The sequence below is a fragment of the Melampsora larici-populina genome, assembly GCF_000204055.1.
Source record: "Melampsora larici-populina 98AG31 unplaced genomic scaffold MELLAscaffold_43, whole genome shotgun sequence".
Taxonomy (NCBI): domain Eukaryota; kingdom Fungi; phylum Basidiomycota; class Pucciniomycetes; order Pucciniales; family Melampsoraceae; genus Melampsora; species Melampsora laricis-populina.
Genome location: NW_006768807.1, coordinates 618,053 through 636,591, shown reverse-complemented (window position 1 = coordinate 636,591; position 18,539 = coordinate 618,053). Strand labels below are relative to the sequence as shown.

General features: G+C 44.3%; 2 protein-coding genes across 2 annotated transcripts; both read right to left on the bottom strand.

Annotated features, from left to right (window-relative positions):
- Positions 1-2,595: 2,595 nt before the first annotated feature.
- Positions 2,596-3,922, bottom strand: MELLADRAFT_38671 (uncharacterized protein; the record flags this gene model as incomplete). The annotated part of the gene is made up of 7 exons (XM_007414422.1): positions 2,596-2,815; positions 2,922-3,056; positions 3,147-3,297; positions 3,354-3,448; positions 3,495-3,563; positions 3,631-3,713; positions 3,869-3,922. 7 exons carry the CDS (start codon positions 3,920-3,922, stop codon positions 2,596-2,598), a joined length of 807 nt encoding a protein of 268 aa, XP_007414484.1.
- Positions 3,923-15,785: 11,863 nt separating this feature from the next.
- On the bottom strand, positions 15,786-17,761 carry MELLADRAFT_110351 (uncharacterized protein; the record flags this gene model as incomplete). The annotated part of the gene is made up of 5 exons (XM_007414421.1): positions 15,786-15,851; positions 16,080-16,359; positions 16,488-16,980; positions 17,180-17,362; positions 17,419-17,761. 5 exons carry the CDS (start codon positions 17,759-17,761, stop codon positions 15,786-15,788), a joined length of 1,365 nt encoding a protein of 454 aa, XP_007414483.1.
- Positions 17,762-18,539: the final 778 nt, after the last annotated feature.

The window sequence follows — 18,539 nt, the reverse complement described above, 5'->3', positions numbered from 1 at the left end:
GTTTGAAAGAAAAGACTTACTTTGGTTGAGGTTTAGGTTGAGATTGAGAATGAGAAGTAGATTGAGTTCGCTTCGAAGGAGAAGAAGATTGATGAAGTAAATACTGATGAAAAAAAGTCTTCAATTAGGTGGTAGTTGGGAAATGAGTGAAGACGCAAGCCAAGTCAAAGCTGTCATTGGGAGTGTGTACCATCATGAAGAGTCAGAAACATTAAGTAATCAAAACTATCAAATTTTCAAGCAGGTAAGGGGTTTTGTCCAGTTTTGTTCAAATTGATAGTTCTCCTTTGATGTTTATGATGATTTGATATGTTTTAACAATTGAGATGATTACTGACAGATAGAACTCTAACCATTCTTGATTTGATGCAAGGTTGATGGATTGAATCCAAATTGAGATTTGATTATATAACTTGAAATATATTGTTGATGAATTGAAGATGGCTTTTGAATTCATATAAGACACCAAAACTTACTAAATCCAAATAGTTTAATTGTTTTGGGTTTTCAAAATGAGAACTGATTTGTGAGATGTTGTAAAGTTGATTATCTTATTAAACAGTTTGATAGATCTTACCACATACATGGTTTTCCATTGCATTTGGTGGCAAAGGAGAAATGGTAGGATTAGATTGTAAATAAGCTTGAAAAATCAAGGAGATGATTAACAATCAGTGAGCAAAAGTTGACATCTTCAATAAAAAAGTATGTTAATCTTGAAATTGATAAATAAAAATTAAGAAGGATCCCACTTACATAACCAACTAAGACTAAAGCAGAACAAATAAATGGAGCTTGATCAAAGATCAACCCCTGAAGGATCCTTCTTACCAAACTTTCAACTATTTGCATGCATTGATCTTTTTTAAGGGCTTTAAACAAAAGATTCACAAAAGTGGATGTTGAGAAATCTTGATCAAAAATTGATGAAACTTGATTAAATGATAAATTAATGTTAAAGATTGTCTAAAAACAGATGAATTAGTAGAATATAAAATCTTGAATAAATTTCAAATCTCATCCTTCAATCCATCATCATCAATCTTACCATCAGGTAATGAACAATATACTCCAGTGAAGATTGCACTTAATAATTTGCTTTATGCTCTTTGATTATTAAGTCTTCCTTGATCCCTATTTCTAATTCCTTTTTACCCCTATTTTGTTTCAATCTTTCTTCTTGCTTTATTTCATTTGCTTCAATCTCTTCTTCATTTGATTTTTCATTCCTTTCTATCCCTTCTTCTTCTCCTTATTCTTTTTCTGTTTTTCCTAAAATCCCTTTAAACAATTCAAAATAAACTTCAATTATTTTTTGCAACTGATTCATCTTCATCTTTTCCCAGAGTGATTTGATTTAATGCAATAGTACCATAATACAAATGATCTTGAACTTTACATAATGCTTTTCAATTTTTGGAATTGGTGACATTTTCATCTTTATTAGAATCTTCAAATTTGAACATTAATCCTGAGATTCCTTGTGTGATTATAGATTTCATTACCAGATGTAATTGTAAGATTTGTGAAAGATAACAACTTAACATACTGTGTTTTCTCAATCTCCTAATTTATTCACTAATAATCTCAATACGTTTTGTTCTTGTTCTTCTTTTAAACTTGATGAATAATAGAGCCATGAAACACTTTGAATTTGATTGAAAACTGAAACATTATGCAAACTTTTCTAATGCCAATCCAATTTATTTTATTTTAATCAGTTTCTCTACCCAAGAATTGTAGATTTTCAATGAAAGAACAGCTTACTCCAATGATTCCCAAGAATTCTAGATATCATTTCTTGAACCAATCCTCAAAACAACAAACAGCCAACCACTCATATCCAAGCACATGTTCTTCGGACCTCTCATCAAACTCTCTTGAATCCTTCCCAAAGCTGTTCATTCTCAAATCTCAAACTTCCAAGTCCTTCATTTTGATCTTGAAAACTTTTTGACTTTTGATCAGGTAAACCAGAATGATTTAATTTTTCTAACCAATGAGCTAATCCTCTAATCAATTTTCTAGATTCACCTCTTGATGTTTTTTACAAATCAAAAGGAATCTGTGCAAGTTTGCAAGTAAAGGTGAAGAAAAGATCACTAAGATCAACACAGAAAGCTTATCGCTCAAAGTTCCTGCTGTTGAAATCTCATGTATAAATATTTTATCTGATTCTGAGATTGTGAATTTGATCGTGTGATTCACGTATGATCCTTTTTTGAGTTTGTTAACTGATGATCTCAAGGATTCTGTCTGATGAGTTGAGATTTGTAGACAAATTGACCTCCTGCATGTAATGATTAGATCCGTTCTGGTGTAAGGATTTTAGATTTACTGGTTGAAAGTAGTGGTGGTAAGTAAGATGTATCATACCAAGTTGGTTTGAGTTCGATTGACTGAAACAGAAAAAAACAGATCAACAAATTAACCTCAATTCTACAATTTGTAGATATCAGATTTGTTACTCATGATGAGCTGTTAGCCTTGTTTGTATTTGTATGACTCGTCAAGTATTGTGACTCGCACGAATAGGTCGACGTTGTAGTACTTTGGCGTCTTCTAATCCAAGACTTACGAACGCAGAAGCATAACTCACAATACTATCAAAAGCTGGGACGCATTGACTGGACAACCACATATATTGTTCTTAGTTTGAGAAAGGTAACGGCTGAATTCCGAATGAGACAGGCTTTCAAGTATCTTAAGCGCTTCCTGGTCTAATGCCTCGATTGATTGGTAAATTGGCGTTGCTGGAGGAGATGCACCGGAACTCAATTTGCGCGCCGGGTCTTTATAATAAGTGTAGGAAAAACTTGAGCCCACGTTGTGTGTCCAATTGATGTGCCAATGAAAACAATGGGTCAGCGAATAAAACATGGTATCTGTGTCAAAATATAAGATATCATGCGGTGACTCACCAGTGACAAAAGTCAGATGAGATGACAAAAAGGTTTTCCGGTGAGAGGAGATAGGGTCGCAATACTTTGCCATAGATAAGTTCTTCCTCAGAAGATATTGATCCTATAAGTATAGGGACAATGGTGATGGTCTGACTATAATACAGCGAGATTTGAAGAAAAAAGGCTGATTAGTTATTTGTACAAACACAAGATCGGACTGATTATTTGAAAACTTAGTATTACAAACTCTTTGAAATGTGTCGGACATAAGGAAGATGGAGTTCGATACTATGTTCGGCCTTATCAGTTTTGATATCCATCTCCATTGCGCCAATTCCAAGGTAACTGAGATGGCCGAGCAGAAATATGAAGATTGAAACAGATTGAGACGAAACTCAGTTTGGCAAGATGCGTCAAAAGAGAAACAAGGAGAAGCCAAGGAGAAGCAACCTTGTATGTCAATCTCAAGATTGCCTAGAGGAATCTCGTATGCTTCGCATCCAGACAGTGCGCATCCATCAAGGTAAACATGGGACAAAGGATAACTTCAGTGCACTACATGTTTCCTGGCTTCGACACTCAGCTATTCACATCACAGAAGGATCAATGGTCTTATAAGCCCAAGCAGCAGTCAAACCAGAATACAAGTATCCTACATGCCTAGTGTCGGACGTGAGATTGGGCAGTGAGCAGGTTCACCTCAGAGATAGCGAGTAGGTGAACCCACGGCGCGATGACCGCCTTACAGTGACTGATCGGCACTGGCATTGCGACCTTTCGCCAATCTTGCGTCTCCTCTGTCGTCTCAGCCTTAGGATGGGCAGCTTCGAGCCATGTGTTGATCTCATTCCTGAGCTTGTTGGCTGATGTTTCCCTGACAGTTTCAAATGAACATCAAGTGAAGATTTGAACGCTGCTGGACTGTAAAGTTATACCACCTATCAATTGGCATGAAGTGAGATGACCTGACGGGAAGAGGTGTACCAAGACCCAGCGTGAGTAGCAGATCGATGGACCATGATGGTAACAAAACCAAGTATTGAGTGGTAATGAAGGAAATGAGAAGACAGTCACAAAATGAAACATCAATGGGGATGCGCCAAAGATGCGGGATCCTCTCGTCCATCATCTCTCGAGTTCACTTTTTCAACTTCTTCTTTGGATGAGTTTTCTTTCTTCAATCTCGATGAAGAATTAGCATCTTTTTCAGGTTTGGTTTGAGTTGGTTCTGATCTGGTGGTTGTTTTGATGGGTTCATCAATTTCTCCAAATACAATCTCCTTATTCAGTTGGATTGGTTTGATGGGTACATTAGATTGAGCAAACTTTGTTGTTTTGCATTGATTCTATAGTCTCATTAGATTGACTGAAGGTTGTTTTCTTATCTTTCTGAATCGGTTCGATAGTTTTGTAGTTGTTTTCAGACTGAGGATCAGGTTATTTAATGAATTGCTGGACTGAGGATCGGTTGATTTGATCATGAATTGCTAGGAAGAAGCTCGATATCAGCAATGGCTGCACGGGTGAGGAGCAACTCGACTCTTGAGTCAAGAACCGTCATAGTCAAGAAGACAGGATGAGTGTGATTTATTAGGAGCGGAGACCGGTGCAATATGCTTCAAGAGTGGTGTTCAAGCGGTCAAGTGATTGGAAAGAGGCGAAGTGAGGTTAATAAGATGAGGATTTAGGTGTTTTGCAAGTGGCAAATGAAGGTGATGGTAGAACACGTGATGATGAAATTAAATGATCAGGATGCGCAAACCTTGAAATTTGGAATAGGGATTGGGAGTTTTGGGAGTTTTGCCGCTGAACACAGTCTTCCTTTAACTTGTATGATATACTATGATGAATGTTATTTATTATTACAACAGCCACAATTGGCCTAGACATTTAGAACATCATACCTGCTCATGTTATGTAAACATGAACAGGTACAAGAAAATTGGGGTCAGGGTGATCAACTCTGAGACAGCGGGTGAGCCTGCCTATTGTCTGTTACTATGTCAGCCTGAGACTTAAAACAGGTGGCTTTAAGAGAATCATAGCTGAATACTTGCGTGCTTGATGCTTCTTGTTGGCTTTGTTACAGTAAGTTTACTGAGGTAAATTCGAGCCTTTATAACAGGAGCTGGCGACTCCATGTTGTCTTAGGTGCGGAATGGCTACCGCTGCCTGGTACTCGCTGAAAGGTCTGTTCCAATCAGGGTCTTCTGAGGTAGGTACAAGGGTACTCCTGTCTCAGGTTCACAAGTCAATCGTAATAGTCTAGTTTCTACGCATTGTTAAAGAGACATCTTTATCAACAACATGCAAACACCGCGCAGCGTGCCGCCGCACCACCTTCACAACGATAGCGCGGCAATTCACCGCAGTGTCATGACAAACCTATCGCAGTGTCATTGCAGTGATTAAACATTGGATTGCGAAGGCGGCGCGGCTGAAAAAATCGCCGTGCGCTGTCGCAGTAACCTTGTTCTGCCTTTGGGTAATCATTTTTAAATTCATTTAACAAATCTTGAGCATTACCTACAGCATCTTCTTTCTCCCACGAGTCCTCTTCTGGCCCGTATCCTTTCCAGCTCAGCAAATATTCTAAATTGCCTCTTCTTCGTCTACAATCTAAGATTTCTTCAACTTCAAATTCTTCAACCCCATCAAGAACAATTGGCGCTGGAGTTGCTTGTTTTCTCTCGTCCACTACTATATACGTAGGGTTCTATTAGGAGGGGGTGTAGCGAGTGGGTCGAGGTGATTAACCGTCTGACCCAACTCAGATTGTCAGGATAGTGTTGTTACAGGAATCTGGAGACCTCAAGGAGGTAACCTTGTAACCACTTCCAATAAAACGATTCTCTTAAACTGTTTAGGATTAAGGTTGTTTTCTTACTGGGGGTGGTGTGGGGGTATGCCCCGGGTAAAACGGGCCCCGGTGGTAGACGTCTACCACCGAAATGACCTGCTCAAGCGGGTCGAGAACAAGGAGACCCAATGAGGTCTTCTCTTCCCCAATACTCACGGGGGACTGAGCCGTGAGCCTAGAGAAGACCCCATCCCTCGGTCCTCCGTGAGACCCCTACACTGTTACTTGGTATCCACCGCCTGCATAAAAGCGAGTAAAGAATGTTTCCATATACTTCAAATTCAGTAATCAGGCTGTACCAACATTTAAGTTCACCTGTACAATACATATTAGAAGGTCCAGAATCTTTCGGAAACAACCAGAAGAGACTGAGGCGTGCGGTGGCAAACTATCTGTCGATCCCCTTCAAGAGATCTCCCTCGTCTTGTCAAGTACGCTGAAGCTGCACTCATCTTTGATCGGGTCTGATCACTGGGAACACACTCCTCTCCAATCAGACGTGTTCACTCCTGGACAGAAGGGACAATGAACTCATGACGAACCATGGGCAACGCTTGAGACATCCGAATTACGTGGGTTGTACCCATTCCAAATCTTTCAGTAATTTTACCGTTGACTTTAGGTATTTTGCCAAGAACTTTCTCAGGTCAACCATATACGCGTCCAATGCCCAACGTCCACACCTTTTCAGTTCGTCTTTATCAGCACCCAGATTCCAACGGAGCGATGCACCGCCGATCCTAAATGAGTGTCCGTGAAGGAGCTGCTTCTTCTTTGAGCGTTTTGTATTCCAGATCGACCTGAACTGATTTATGGTTTCCACCTTTCCCAGACGGCACTTCCGTCCGCACTTTGAGTAAGAGAAGATTTCGTCTCTGGGTTTCCTAGGTTTGAAAGCGAACCACGACTCCAGCATCGAAACAGGGTCCAGCATAGAATCCGTTCGATGTAGGTAAATCCATTGAGTTTCTCCTGGGTTAGCTGTCTTAGCGTTATGGACAGCAATTTTCACGTAGGATCTATCCTTTGCCCAGACCAGATCGTCCCATCTCGGCATTGATTTCTTCGAATTGTCTGTGATCAGTTCGCCTAGCCTGGCCGTTCCCCAAAACGCCACGAGAGCTACCGTTAGCATGGCCAGCTCTCTCTCACCCTGGACTGACAACTTGTCGAACAGGATGACAAGATCGGATACCAGGACAGGAGGACGCTTCTTATCCGCCTCCGCCAGCTTTGCCTCAATCGTTTTCGATGCCTTCAGCAGTGGCCGAATGGAGTCATCAACTTTGGTAGGGTAGTCGACTCCATGGTAAGTGTGCCATGCCTTAATCCCCGCTATATAAGCCTTCAGTGTCGACAATCTAACTGATTCATCTTTTATTGCAAACTTCTCGTCTTTGATAGAGGCCCACACCGCAAACTCCCTCATTAGCGATGCTGAGATGGGGAGAAGGAGTGACTTGTCTACTCCCTTGACCGTGGAGAACCTGTGTAGCTTGATGATGCCCGAGTTGTAGCCCTTCAGGGTTCCGTTACTCCAGGATCCCCGCAAGAAGTGTTGTTTTACATCATCTGACTCCGACTCATCAACTCCTAGTGCGTCCTTCCGGAATGCCCCGAAAGGCTTCAGTACCCTTCGCAAATCTTTAGGATCGCTTCCCGGTTTGGACTTTGTTTTCCTCATCGTGAAGAGTCGATTTAGATGGATTGTTCTGGGACGGTGATGTTCGACGGATTGGCTGGAATTTTTGGCTCCAGAGAAACTTGCCACATCAAGCCAGATAAGTCGTTTGGGATCTCCACTCGGACTTCGTGAGCCCACAAAAGATCGCCCAAAATCCCTCTGGATAAATCATCTGCCGGATTGTCGTTAGATGAGACGTGTTTTGCCTTCACATTACATTCTAACTTGGTGAGTAATCGTTGGATTTCTTTCCACTCTTTGTTCACCCAAATGTCTTTTGACTTCCTTTTGTCTACCGTAGATTGTGATGTTGTGTTGTCCGTCCACACTACAAAACGTTTCCCCGCTACCTTTCTCAGCTGTCTCACTACTAGCAGGCCCAGGCGGATTGCCACCGTTTCTGCCCAAGCGATGGACCGCCTTTTGTTCGATAGGTTCAGCAGTTGCCATCCTTCCATGAACTTGAAACACGCCCAGTGTTGACCTACCAGTACTCCGATTCCAAAGGACGAGGATGCATCACCTGCCCAATTGATCTCTAGGGCTTTCGATTCCGGTATAAGGGGTCTGGAGTTAAAGGAGCCAAGGCACAGGTCCCATTCTTGTAAGTCTATTCTGGCTCTATCGGTCAGGTGTCGAAGAGCCTCCTTATTTTTCCAACTTTTCATCATTCGATAGAGTGAATTAACGTATGGTTTCATGTGTGGGACGATGTTCATTGTGTGCACTAGCCTGCCTGTGACCTGTTCGATTGATTTGAAGGAGCAAGGTTTTGGACCAAGTAAGTCTTTAATTTGTTGCCTCCTCTGCTGGAGTTTTTCATTTGGTAGTCTAACAGTATGATCCATTCCGTTCCAGATGAAACCCAGAAACCTCTGCTCGTCTGCGAACTTGTGGTTCTTGATAGGATTTGTCTGCACCCCTAGGCTGTTGCTCAAGATTTCTACCGTTTCCAGCGATTCCACATCCTCCGGACGCTTGAATAGGAGGTTGTCATCAACCCACCTAAAAATCTTCCTCACGCCGGTAAGCTTCTCCATTATCTGCTTCCATATATGTGCCGGTGCTCCGAACACGCCGCAAATAGCAACTCCTCCAAACCCTACCGCTAGGTCGACATAGAGCCGTCCATCAAAGTCCATTATGATCAAGAAGCGACGTTGGCAAGGGTGAACCGAGAGTTGACAGCAGGCCTTCTTCCAGTAGAAAATGGCCACCATCCATCTGCCTGGATAGCGTCTGAAAAATCTCGCCACTCGATTGAAATCATCCGACTGTGTCCCGTAGTTGTGTTTGTTGACGAACGAGTTTACTGACGGGATGTTTGCATCGCGTTTTGGGAACGACAGATCATTTATTAATCGCACCAAACCATCGCCATTGACCGCACTGCCCATCGGATTAGAACGGAAGAAACCAAACTTCTCTCTTAATTGTTCATGGGAAAAAGGTCCAGCTATTCGACCTGCTTTGAGTTCTTTCGCCAGGGTACGTTTGATCTGTGTCTTGGCCTCCAGTGCTGACCTGTGATTTGGTGGAGTATACCACAGCATACCTGGGATGGTATGTTGTGGTATCCCAAGACAGAAACCGTATTTGAACCCGTTGCTGATGTACGGAATGCACTTCTCTAGACCTGATTCTCTCATCAACTCCTCCCACTCTTCGATCTTCATGCGGCTTGGGACTGGTGCAGGCCAAGGGGGCTCTTCAACCGGGACCGTGAAGATTTCCCGCTCCCAAAGAGGTAGGGGCTCATCTTGTGCGCTCTCCTCACTGGAGACATCCTCTATTGATTCACTCCCTGGAGACAATTCACCAGAATCTGCTTCCTCTTCCTCTATCGGGGATGGTTGAAGTAGGGCTGGGAACCTCGTAGTCTCACATGGCAATGGCAAAGGGTCACGATCAGGCGAGCTAATCAAAGGATCTGTTTTGACGGCAGGAAGATTGATTCATTTCGAAAAATTTTAGGACGTCTCATTCTTTTCAAACAGCTTCAAGACGGAGACAATTTATGCTCTTGAATGCTCACCCCAGATTAAAAAGGAGCAAATACCCGAATCCAAATAGCAATTTGGGAGGTAGCACGAATTGAAAGCAAGAGTAACGTAGCCGACAAAGGAGAAAAAAAAATTGAATCGCTGGTCAGTTCATTGAAACCAAAAAGCTCCATGAAAACTGAACCTGCTCACTTCTCAGCTGACTCCGTAGCTTGCGTCTTCGGCACGCTGCCACCTCCATTGTTCTTTCTGTAGAAGTTATTCTTCTTCACGAAAAGACCTGCGGATCCTGATGCCTCGGCGCCATTAGAATCTGCCACCAGACCCCACAGAGGAGTACTAAAGTCAGTGTGGGTTTCACAACCAACTACAGCACGAAGCAAGACTAACCCTCTTTGGCTCCCTTGTGCTGAAAGTAGTTCCCCTTCTTCACGAACGGTTTCTTTCCGCCTCTCTTTCCTCGCTGAGTTGCTGAACCAACCCCATTCGAGTTCGAGTGGGATGCTTCTAACTTCCCTTGGGCTGGGACTGACGAATCCCCAACCGGTTCTCTACCAGTTGCGAAGTTGAAACAAACTTAGGTTTCCCCGGCGCGTAAGGGTTGTCAATGAAGCCTAAATCGTTCGCTCTTTCTGCGTCACGCCTGGCAGTCTCCTCAACAGTCACTTGCAATCCATTTGGTATACGTAACTTGTCTTTTACGACCGTTTTCCCGTTGAGCTTGGATTTGATAAGCTTGCGACGTCGAAAAATGACAGTGCGGATTGCCAGGTGGTATCGAAGAGCGACCATCCAGCAGTTGTGCTTTTTCTTTAGGCTCGAGACAATGAGTTTGTGGGATTCGACATAGTCAGCGTACGCCGTGTGACCATAGATTTCCCTCGCATAGCGCTCCTCAAGGTCACACATCTCTATGAACTCTCCATAGGTGATTTGCTTCTCTCTCGACTTCTCAGTAGATGTCGCCATAGCCTTGGCTTTCTTCTTTTCTTCTTCGTCCATGTCATGCCATTCATCGATGGAGGTTTTAACGAAGACACACTACAGAAATTAATTGATTTTCCGCGGGGATTTTTGATTCCCGGGTAGCGGAAAATCACGTGACCGCTGTACACCGTGTACATGCTCACACCGTTTGATGCACTGTACACCGGTGGTTGATGAACTACCCGTACACCGTTTGTGTCTGACGATGCACCACTACAGAAATCAATTGATTTTCCGCGGGGATTTTTGATTCCCGGGTAGTGGAAAATCACGTGACCGATGTACACCGTGTACATGGTCACACTGTACACCGGTGGACACTCCACCACCCGTACACCGTTTGTGTCTGACGATACATGACCGCAGCGTCTGTACACCTTAGTACACCGAACAAAGGTCCAAAACAACGGATCGAAACCATCTAGGGCTGCGACCCGGACCCGACCCCGCCCGGCCGAGCTCGCCCGAGCATATTCTGGGGGCTCTCGGTACGCGCCCCGGGGCAGTTAAACCTAACATGATGAGATTGACAACTGTCCTGCGGGCGCCTCGGGCGCCCGACCCGAACAGGGCGCCGACTACGTTTCCGCCAAACAATCTCACGATAATCAACCTTCGGATATCTCCGAATCGCACTTGGTCCTTCTTGGTCATGGCCTCCCTCTCTACGACTGTCACACGATCCTCTCACTTACGTGCCATGATGTCTTCCTGTTCCTCTCTCGCTCCGTCTGATTCAATCTCCGATGTGGCTTCTGATAGTACCTCAACGTTACGCTCTTCCTGGGTGTGGACTTATTTTGTAACTGAGAAAGTCGATGGTGTGATGAAAAATGTATGCCGAGCCCAACAAGGATTCGTCGACGCGGTCAATCCTTTCGATGTACAACCTGACACCCCTGCGACTGGGATTTGCAACAAAGCTCTTGCGATTGACAAGCATGCTAGTACAAAGTCAATGATTCGACATCTCGATCGCCACCATCATATTGTACCTCCCACTCAAACTGATCAACCTACCGTGTCAGCCTTCTATATTGACGGAGTGCCTGTCAAAGTAAGTCCCGTTTCAAACTTCTAATTTAATTCAAAGCTTTCGATTGGACTTTAACTCTTCATCTTAACGTTTGTATTGTTTATTTTTGTCTCTCTAGGTCAGACCGCTCAACAGAGCAAATCTCAAAGAAGCTCTAATTCGGATGGTCGTCAATCAAGAGATCCCGATGTCCTTTGTCGATGCAAAGGAGTTTCGGGAGATCATCAACATGATCAATCCCACTGCTTTCACTCTCTTATCCAAACGTACTGCTATTACCGATGGAATCTTGGATAGTTTCCGATCGGCTCGAAACAAGATCATCAATTTGCTTTCCAGTGTCTCCCACGTATCCATCACATGTGATGGATGGACGTCTCCCACCAACATCTCTATGCTTGGTGTCACCGCTCACTGGATGACCGACAACTTCACCATCCGAGGTATCACTCTGGCTTTGAAGCCCATCGATGGACCCCACACTGGTTCCAACTTAGCTTCCCTTCTCAAGAACGTTCTGGATTCATTTCATATAACTGATAGTCTCTATTGTATTACCGCGGACAACGCGTCCAACAATACCACCATGGGCCAAAGCCTCTCGACCTTGATTCCCCATTTCGACTCTTCCCATCACCTTCATGGGTGCGTCGCACACGTCATCAACTTAGTTGCCAAGGCTGGAATGGCGGTCTTTGACCGAAAGGCTCCTCCACCTATCAATGCGCTCGATCCGGCAATTCCACAAACTCAGTCATCTGTTCCTTTATTTATTGAACCTACCTCACACTCTGAGATAAGTAGTGTACTCACCAGAATCCGTGGCTTCCACAAAAAAATTAAACATAGTAGTCAGCTCAAGACCTCACTCGAAAACGCTATTGCCAGCTGCCCCACCTTGGAACGTAAGGTTGGGCTTGTTCACGAAGTCTCCACCCGCTGGTCTTCGACTCACTCATCACTCGCTCGATTCGTTGAACTCAGAGTGGTGTTGGAGTATCAATTCAACTGTAATCCCGCTCTTGAGCCCTTCAAGCTCGACCACGAAGAATGGACCTTGGTCGAAAACCTAGTCCAGTTCTTAGGCCCTCTTGCTGCTGTCACCGAGACGATCGAAGGCCACTTATACCCCACCTTTTCTCTTGTCATGCCTGATTATCAATGGCTTGTTGATCGCCTCGAAAAGGTATGTTTTTTCTTTTTTCGTTTTAATTCTTTCATCTGCTAGTCACTGATATGTTGATTTGTATCTATGATAGGCCTGGGCTGATTCCAAGTGTAAGGAATTGAAGGTGGCGATCATGCCCATGATCAAGAAGATCATCCAGTATCAGCAGGCTGCCGAGACGAAACCTGTGTACATCTGTTCTGCAATACTCGATCCACGTCTCAAACTTACCGCTGTCAAGGCCCAAACCATGGAATCGCTAGGTTGGGGACACGAAGATCTGGTTGAATACTTTACTTTACAAGCCACCAAGTTCAAACCGACTCTTGACCCCGAAATCGAAATAGTAGAACCTCAAGAATCCACTCTCAACCTCGACCGACCTCAACATTACATCAAGAGACGCAAGACAGTCCCGATTGAAGACGAAGTCAAGGAATACCTCGCGGCTCCTCAAGAGGACGAATCACAAGACCCTCTTGTCTACTGGGAGACCTCTAGACGACACTGGCCCAACTTAGCTCGCATGGCAAGGGCCATGCTCGCTGTCCCTGCCACAAGTGCTCCCAGTGAGAGCTCGTTTTCTAATGCCTTAAGGGTCATGAGTGATCACCGTGCTGCTCTCACTCCAACCAATCTTGAGGCTCAGGTTTGCCTTAAGAGTTGGAATAAGGTCTTAAAGTAGGCTATCGTTTGAAGCTTTTTATACATGAGAATCAGATCAATATATCCTTTTTTGATGTACAATCTTGTCGAGTTTGTTACTGTGGAACGTTCGAAACATGAAATACAATATCCCCTCTCAGCGAGTCATTTTAAAACACCTAGATTGCCTATATGTGAGATTTTCGTGCCCCCATTAGAGTCAGGGCGCGCCCTGGTGGACCCTCGGACCTACCCGAGGCCGGGAAAAGTCCCGGGGCGGCCCCGGGGCCATCAGGGTCGGGTCGCAGCCCTAAAACCATCGACATCCCAACGTCGCACTCGAAACGGCCCCTTCGGCTGAAATGATCACCAACCACCGTTTCCATCACCTCCGTCGACGGCGTCAGAGAAATCGATGCCTTGTGCAACTAAACAGGCCGGCCCGCGAAACTGGCCCGCGCTGGTCATTTCACATGTATTGCCAAATTTCATATGTAATTGACAATCACTGCGTTTCTCACGACTCGATCCATCCTGTCGCGCGATTCTTAGCAAAATCAAATGTGATTCATAATACTTTTATAGCAACCCCAAAACGTATCAACCTCTCTTTCGTTATCCACCGTTCATTTCCATTTGTGATACATTGATTTTATGGAAAACACCATGACCTTGTAGCCTAATGCGCATCTGCCCGCGTCACAGAAACGTCCATCAAAGCTGGCGATCAAAACGACCTCACTTTATGTTAGACTTGCTCGGAAAAGTGTTGCTATCAATTTTGATTTTACTCGTGAATGGTGATCAAAAATGGGATGGACTTGTAGAGTTTTGATCAGCGGGATAATCCTGGTAATCTTGGTTGTATTTCCACCTTTGACACCTTCGCCCAGATGGGACTTAAGGGAGAACGTGGTAACCTGTCAATACATTTTCGGAGGTCACGATAATGGTCTATAATGGTACGCCGGTTTGAGGATGTTGAAATTGACTGCGTTGACGGATTTGCAATTACAAAATGACACTGCGTCAACGGATTTGGAATGACATATAGCTGCAGTATCAAATGTACTGACCCGCGACCCGCGACCCGCGCTGGTCAGGATGTTTGCACAACCCTGCTATTGCTCACGACGGCGTCATACCTCTCTCGAACATCGATCCCCGACTTGTGCACGCATCACATGACGCTGGTCTCCATTAAGCATGGTTTAGCAGAAGTAAACTTGCTATTCTTTGACGGAAAAGTAGTACTGGATTCAAGAATGTCTCTAAAGCATCCAACCAAACCCCGCAAGCCATGGTCCCAATACCTTGCTCTACAAAACAAAAACAACAACAATAGCTCAGGCTGCCACAATCTCCTCTTTCACAATTGGCTTGTCTGTTGGAATTTGCTACTTCGCTTCCATCAAATCACTCCCTACTGGTTTAATCATGTGGATAGAGGCCAGCTACATGTAGGTCGTGTAGATTTGTACTTGCTCCGATGATGAGTTGCACAACACACAGCTGATCTTGATATGTTCCCAGCTATTCCATCTCAACTTTATGATGTGCAATCTTTGGCTACCTCATTGGACCTACAATTGGCCATGGCGACTTTCGCTTGAATGCTTTGAAACCACTCCAGTCCAGGATGCAGTAGCAAAATGCACGCTTGTCTGCACACATCAAAGCAAATTGAGTCAATCCCGCTCAATCAAACCTCATGCGAGCGTATTGGGATCCCAGGTGACTATAGACGCTGGCTCAGGGATCAAGCCGCGTATGGATGGAAAGCATCACATCCTGAAATCTTAGATCATCAATTGAATAGTTATATACTATCTTTGTGTTTCAAAGTATGGCATCTTTTTAGCAGGACATTTGAATCTAACATTCAAAGATTTATCTTTGCATCTTTATAAGCCAATGTATACCTCTCGCTTTCTCTCTATTTCTCTTCACTTGCATGTTGTAGACTTTGAATTTCTATCAAACAATGAGGGCTTTCTAATAGAGATAAAGAGTTGATGGGGTTTTTCACGGTTCAAGATCTAATCGAATTTTGAAGTTGTATATATTTTCACTTTCTTGTTCTTCTTCCAAATGTGAATTTAAATCAACTAAACCAAAATGTCTAGACCTACCATAGGAAATGATCTATTCAAAACCATAAATTCAGTCGACCAAAACCCAAAGCGGTCGATTTTTTGAGGATAGTAATCAATACTAAACTGATTTCCATCTTCAACTACTCCAACAAACTTATTTCAGTAAAATCAAGTGGTGCCGGTTTCTTATTAGATTCAGTTGGAATTATGTACTCGGGTTGAGATGTGGGGATTGGATTGATTGTGCACGCCTAAGAATGTCATCTTTGTTAGACATTTTAATTGGTCAATGTGATCTTGAAATTGTAGGAAGGTTGAAGTGATTCTCGCGCGTGTAGTTAACTCATTATGATCCAACGCTGAGAGGTAAGCGATGAGTCCTCTTTCACTGATTCTAGGGACATCAGGCTTGAAGCATTCTGCGACTGTCATTTGGTCCTTCGAGGTGTGTAGGTACGAGGTGAAAGCACTGTTGATCAGAGAAATCAGGGCATTATCAAATGATCAATGGCCTGCAGCGTGATTGGGGAATTCTGTAGGTAAAGAAGCCACAGCAAACTTATCTTCAGACCGATTCTGCGTTCCTGAAAGTTGAAGACGATGATGGATGGGGCGGCGTCACGTATCAGTTCAGGATAAGCAGTGTTCAAGTGAGTATGACATTTGTTGACACACCAATATGTATAACTGGACCGACCACTTGGGCTCGGCAGATGATTGAAAGAGGGATAAGAACAACGAGGGCTTGATGGAAACGGCCGTTTGGAATAGTTTCAGCCGAAATACTTATGTTGTTTGACTTGGTCGAAACGTCTGATGGCTCAGCCTGTTTGGGCCGGCGTACAGACGCTGCAGTTGTGGTACACCGTAAGTCTGACCGAAGGCGTACACGGGTGAGCGGGGTCGAGTGTACAGCGCTGTACAGACAGCTACAGACAGTCACAGTGTACAATGTACAAAGAGCACGTGATTTTCCCCTAATCTGAAACCAAAATTCCCCGGGGAAAATCAGTTTTTTTCTGTAGTGACAGTAAGGGGTACGTAGTCTCGGAGTTTCTTGAACCCCTTGTCCCACTTGGTGGGCAAGTCTGGGAGGTCGGCTGACGTGAAGTCCACGGCTTTGCACTCGAGTTCAGCGGCACTAATCGCCGAGGAGTCATCTGAAGAAGATGACTCGGATGGGGACGAGCTTCCTTCTGAGGACGAGTCGTCCTTGGACTTCTTCGACTTCTTCTTTTTTGTCTTCGAGCGCTTTTTAGGCGCCTCGACTAGTACGCTTTCGTCGTCTTCTGAAGGATCTGAGGGCGAGGAAGGATCTCCACCATCCTTCAAGGACTTTCTTTTCGAACCAGAGACTGCCGGTGCACTCTCAACAACCAGTCTCCGCGCGGCTCTGGATGGAGTTTTCGGGCCCGCTCTAGGTTCCGAGGACGCCACCGCTCCCGCGGGAGGGTTGAATTGAACCGTCCGCCTCAAGACTTTGTCTATCTTCGCTGGGGCAGCTCTCGCCTCTTCGACAGTACCAAATTCAACCGCATGGTTGAGTTCATCCATGATTGAAACGCCAGGTTGGGGTTCCGAGTCTCCTGCAGAAGGAACTACGCACGCCAGCAACCAAAACAAAATGGCGACGAAAAACGATCAGTAAGATACTGTTCGTTAAACTCAAATTATGGTGTCATCTTGGACATTGGCGCTAAAAGCTGCCCCCTATCGGGTTCTCAATAAAGAATCAACTCTAGAGAGACTCGCGTAATATCGCGAGGACGGTCACAGCTTCAAGACAACAATCCGAACATGTCAAATTGTACCATTGACCAAGGCTGTCTGGTAGGAGAACGCTCAAAGCAGCATCTGCACCTATCACCGCAACAAGAATGAGCGCTGATAGCTGCAGTCCTGTCGGGACCCGGCGGGAACCGACACAGGCGCCAAAGGCAGCCAAAGGCCAAAACCGACCAGGTCTAGGACACCCGCAAACTGGATGGACCAAGGTCTGACAGCCCGAAGAGGGTAAAGGGGAACATGAAGCTTACCTTTGATTCTTATGTTCTTTTCAAGGCTTGGAACCCAAGCGCCGTCTAACTTGAAACTAATCTTTTTCTTTAACGCTGACTTAAAATCAATTTCGTCACCTCCTGCTTCAGACAATTCATCATTGCCATCATCGCCATTGACCGCTCCTGGTTCATCTTGATCTATAGGTTTGCCATCATTCTCCGCTATATTAGGATCCGTACCGCCTCCTTCCGTCAACGTGCTGTTGGGGAGCTGGGAAGATTGCGGAGCCCTGGAACCTGCCCGTTTCGCTCTATTCTCCGCTTGAACCCGTTCTTTCTCTGCTTGAGGCCTTTTCTTCTCTTCCGCCTCTAAGTGCATCTGATGCAACTTATTCTTGGACGTTACGAGTTTTTCTTTCTGAGATGGTTCCATTTGTAAAGAAAATCGTGTAGGATATATTTGAGAGAAAAGGATTCTGATTGGCTGTGTAGTAAGGAAAGGTGTTCGAAAGTGTTCGAAAAAATTTGCTATGAATCTGAGAGATAAAAGAGAATGTGAGAGATAGGCGAAAAGAGCTGATGAAGAGCAGAAGGGGGGAGAAGGAGCTGAATTGGAAGAATGGAAGTGAAGAATTTTTCCTTCTTCCGTTTCAGAGATAATTCTTCTCCCTTCCCGGCCCCGTTGTCCGGTTCCGTGAGCGGCCCCGCTCGTTTAGCCCGATCCCTTATGTTATGTAATGGACTCTAGACTACCGTCTCAGGCTTTGGGTAAACTAGCAATTAATTGTTTCTGGAATAAATCTTCTCAATAAAGAAACATGAAACACAGGATGTAAGCTTTTCATCGTCAAAGGCAATTATAGTTTATAAGCCACAGAAGAAATTCTCTTCTCTATTTTGAATGGGCCCAGCCATTTATGACTAAATTTTGCCGTTGGCCTTGTCGTAGACAAGTTCCTACTGCTCAACCATACTTTATCTCCTGTTTTCCACTCCTCTTCTTTCAAAAAGTTCTTGTCATAGTTAATTTTCATAATTTCTTGACTCCTTCTCATGTTTTTGGTGACTTCCTTTTGTACATCCATTAATTGATTCAATCTGTTTTCTACTGCTAAGACACACCTATCACCTCCCATTACTCTTCCTAAATTTAAATC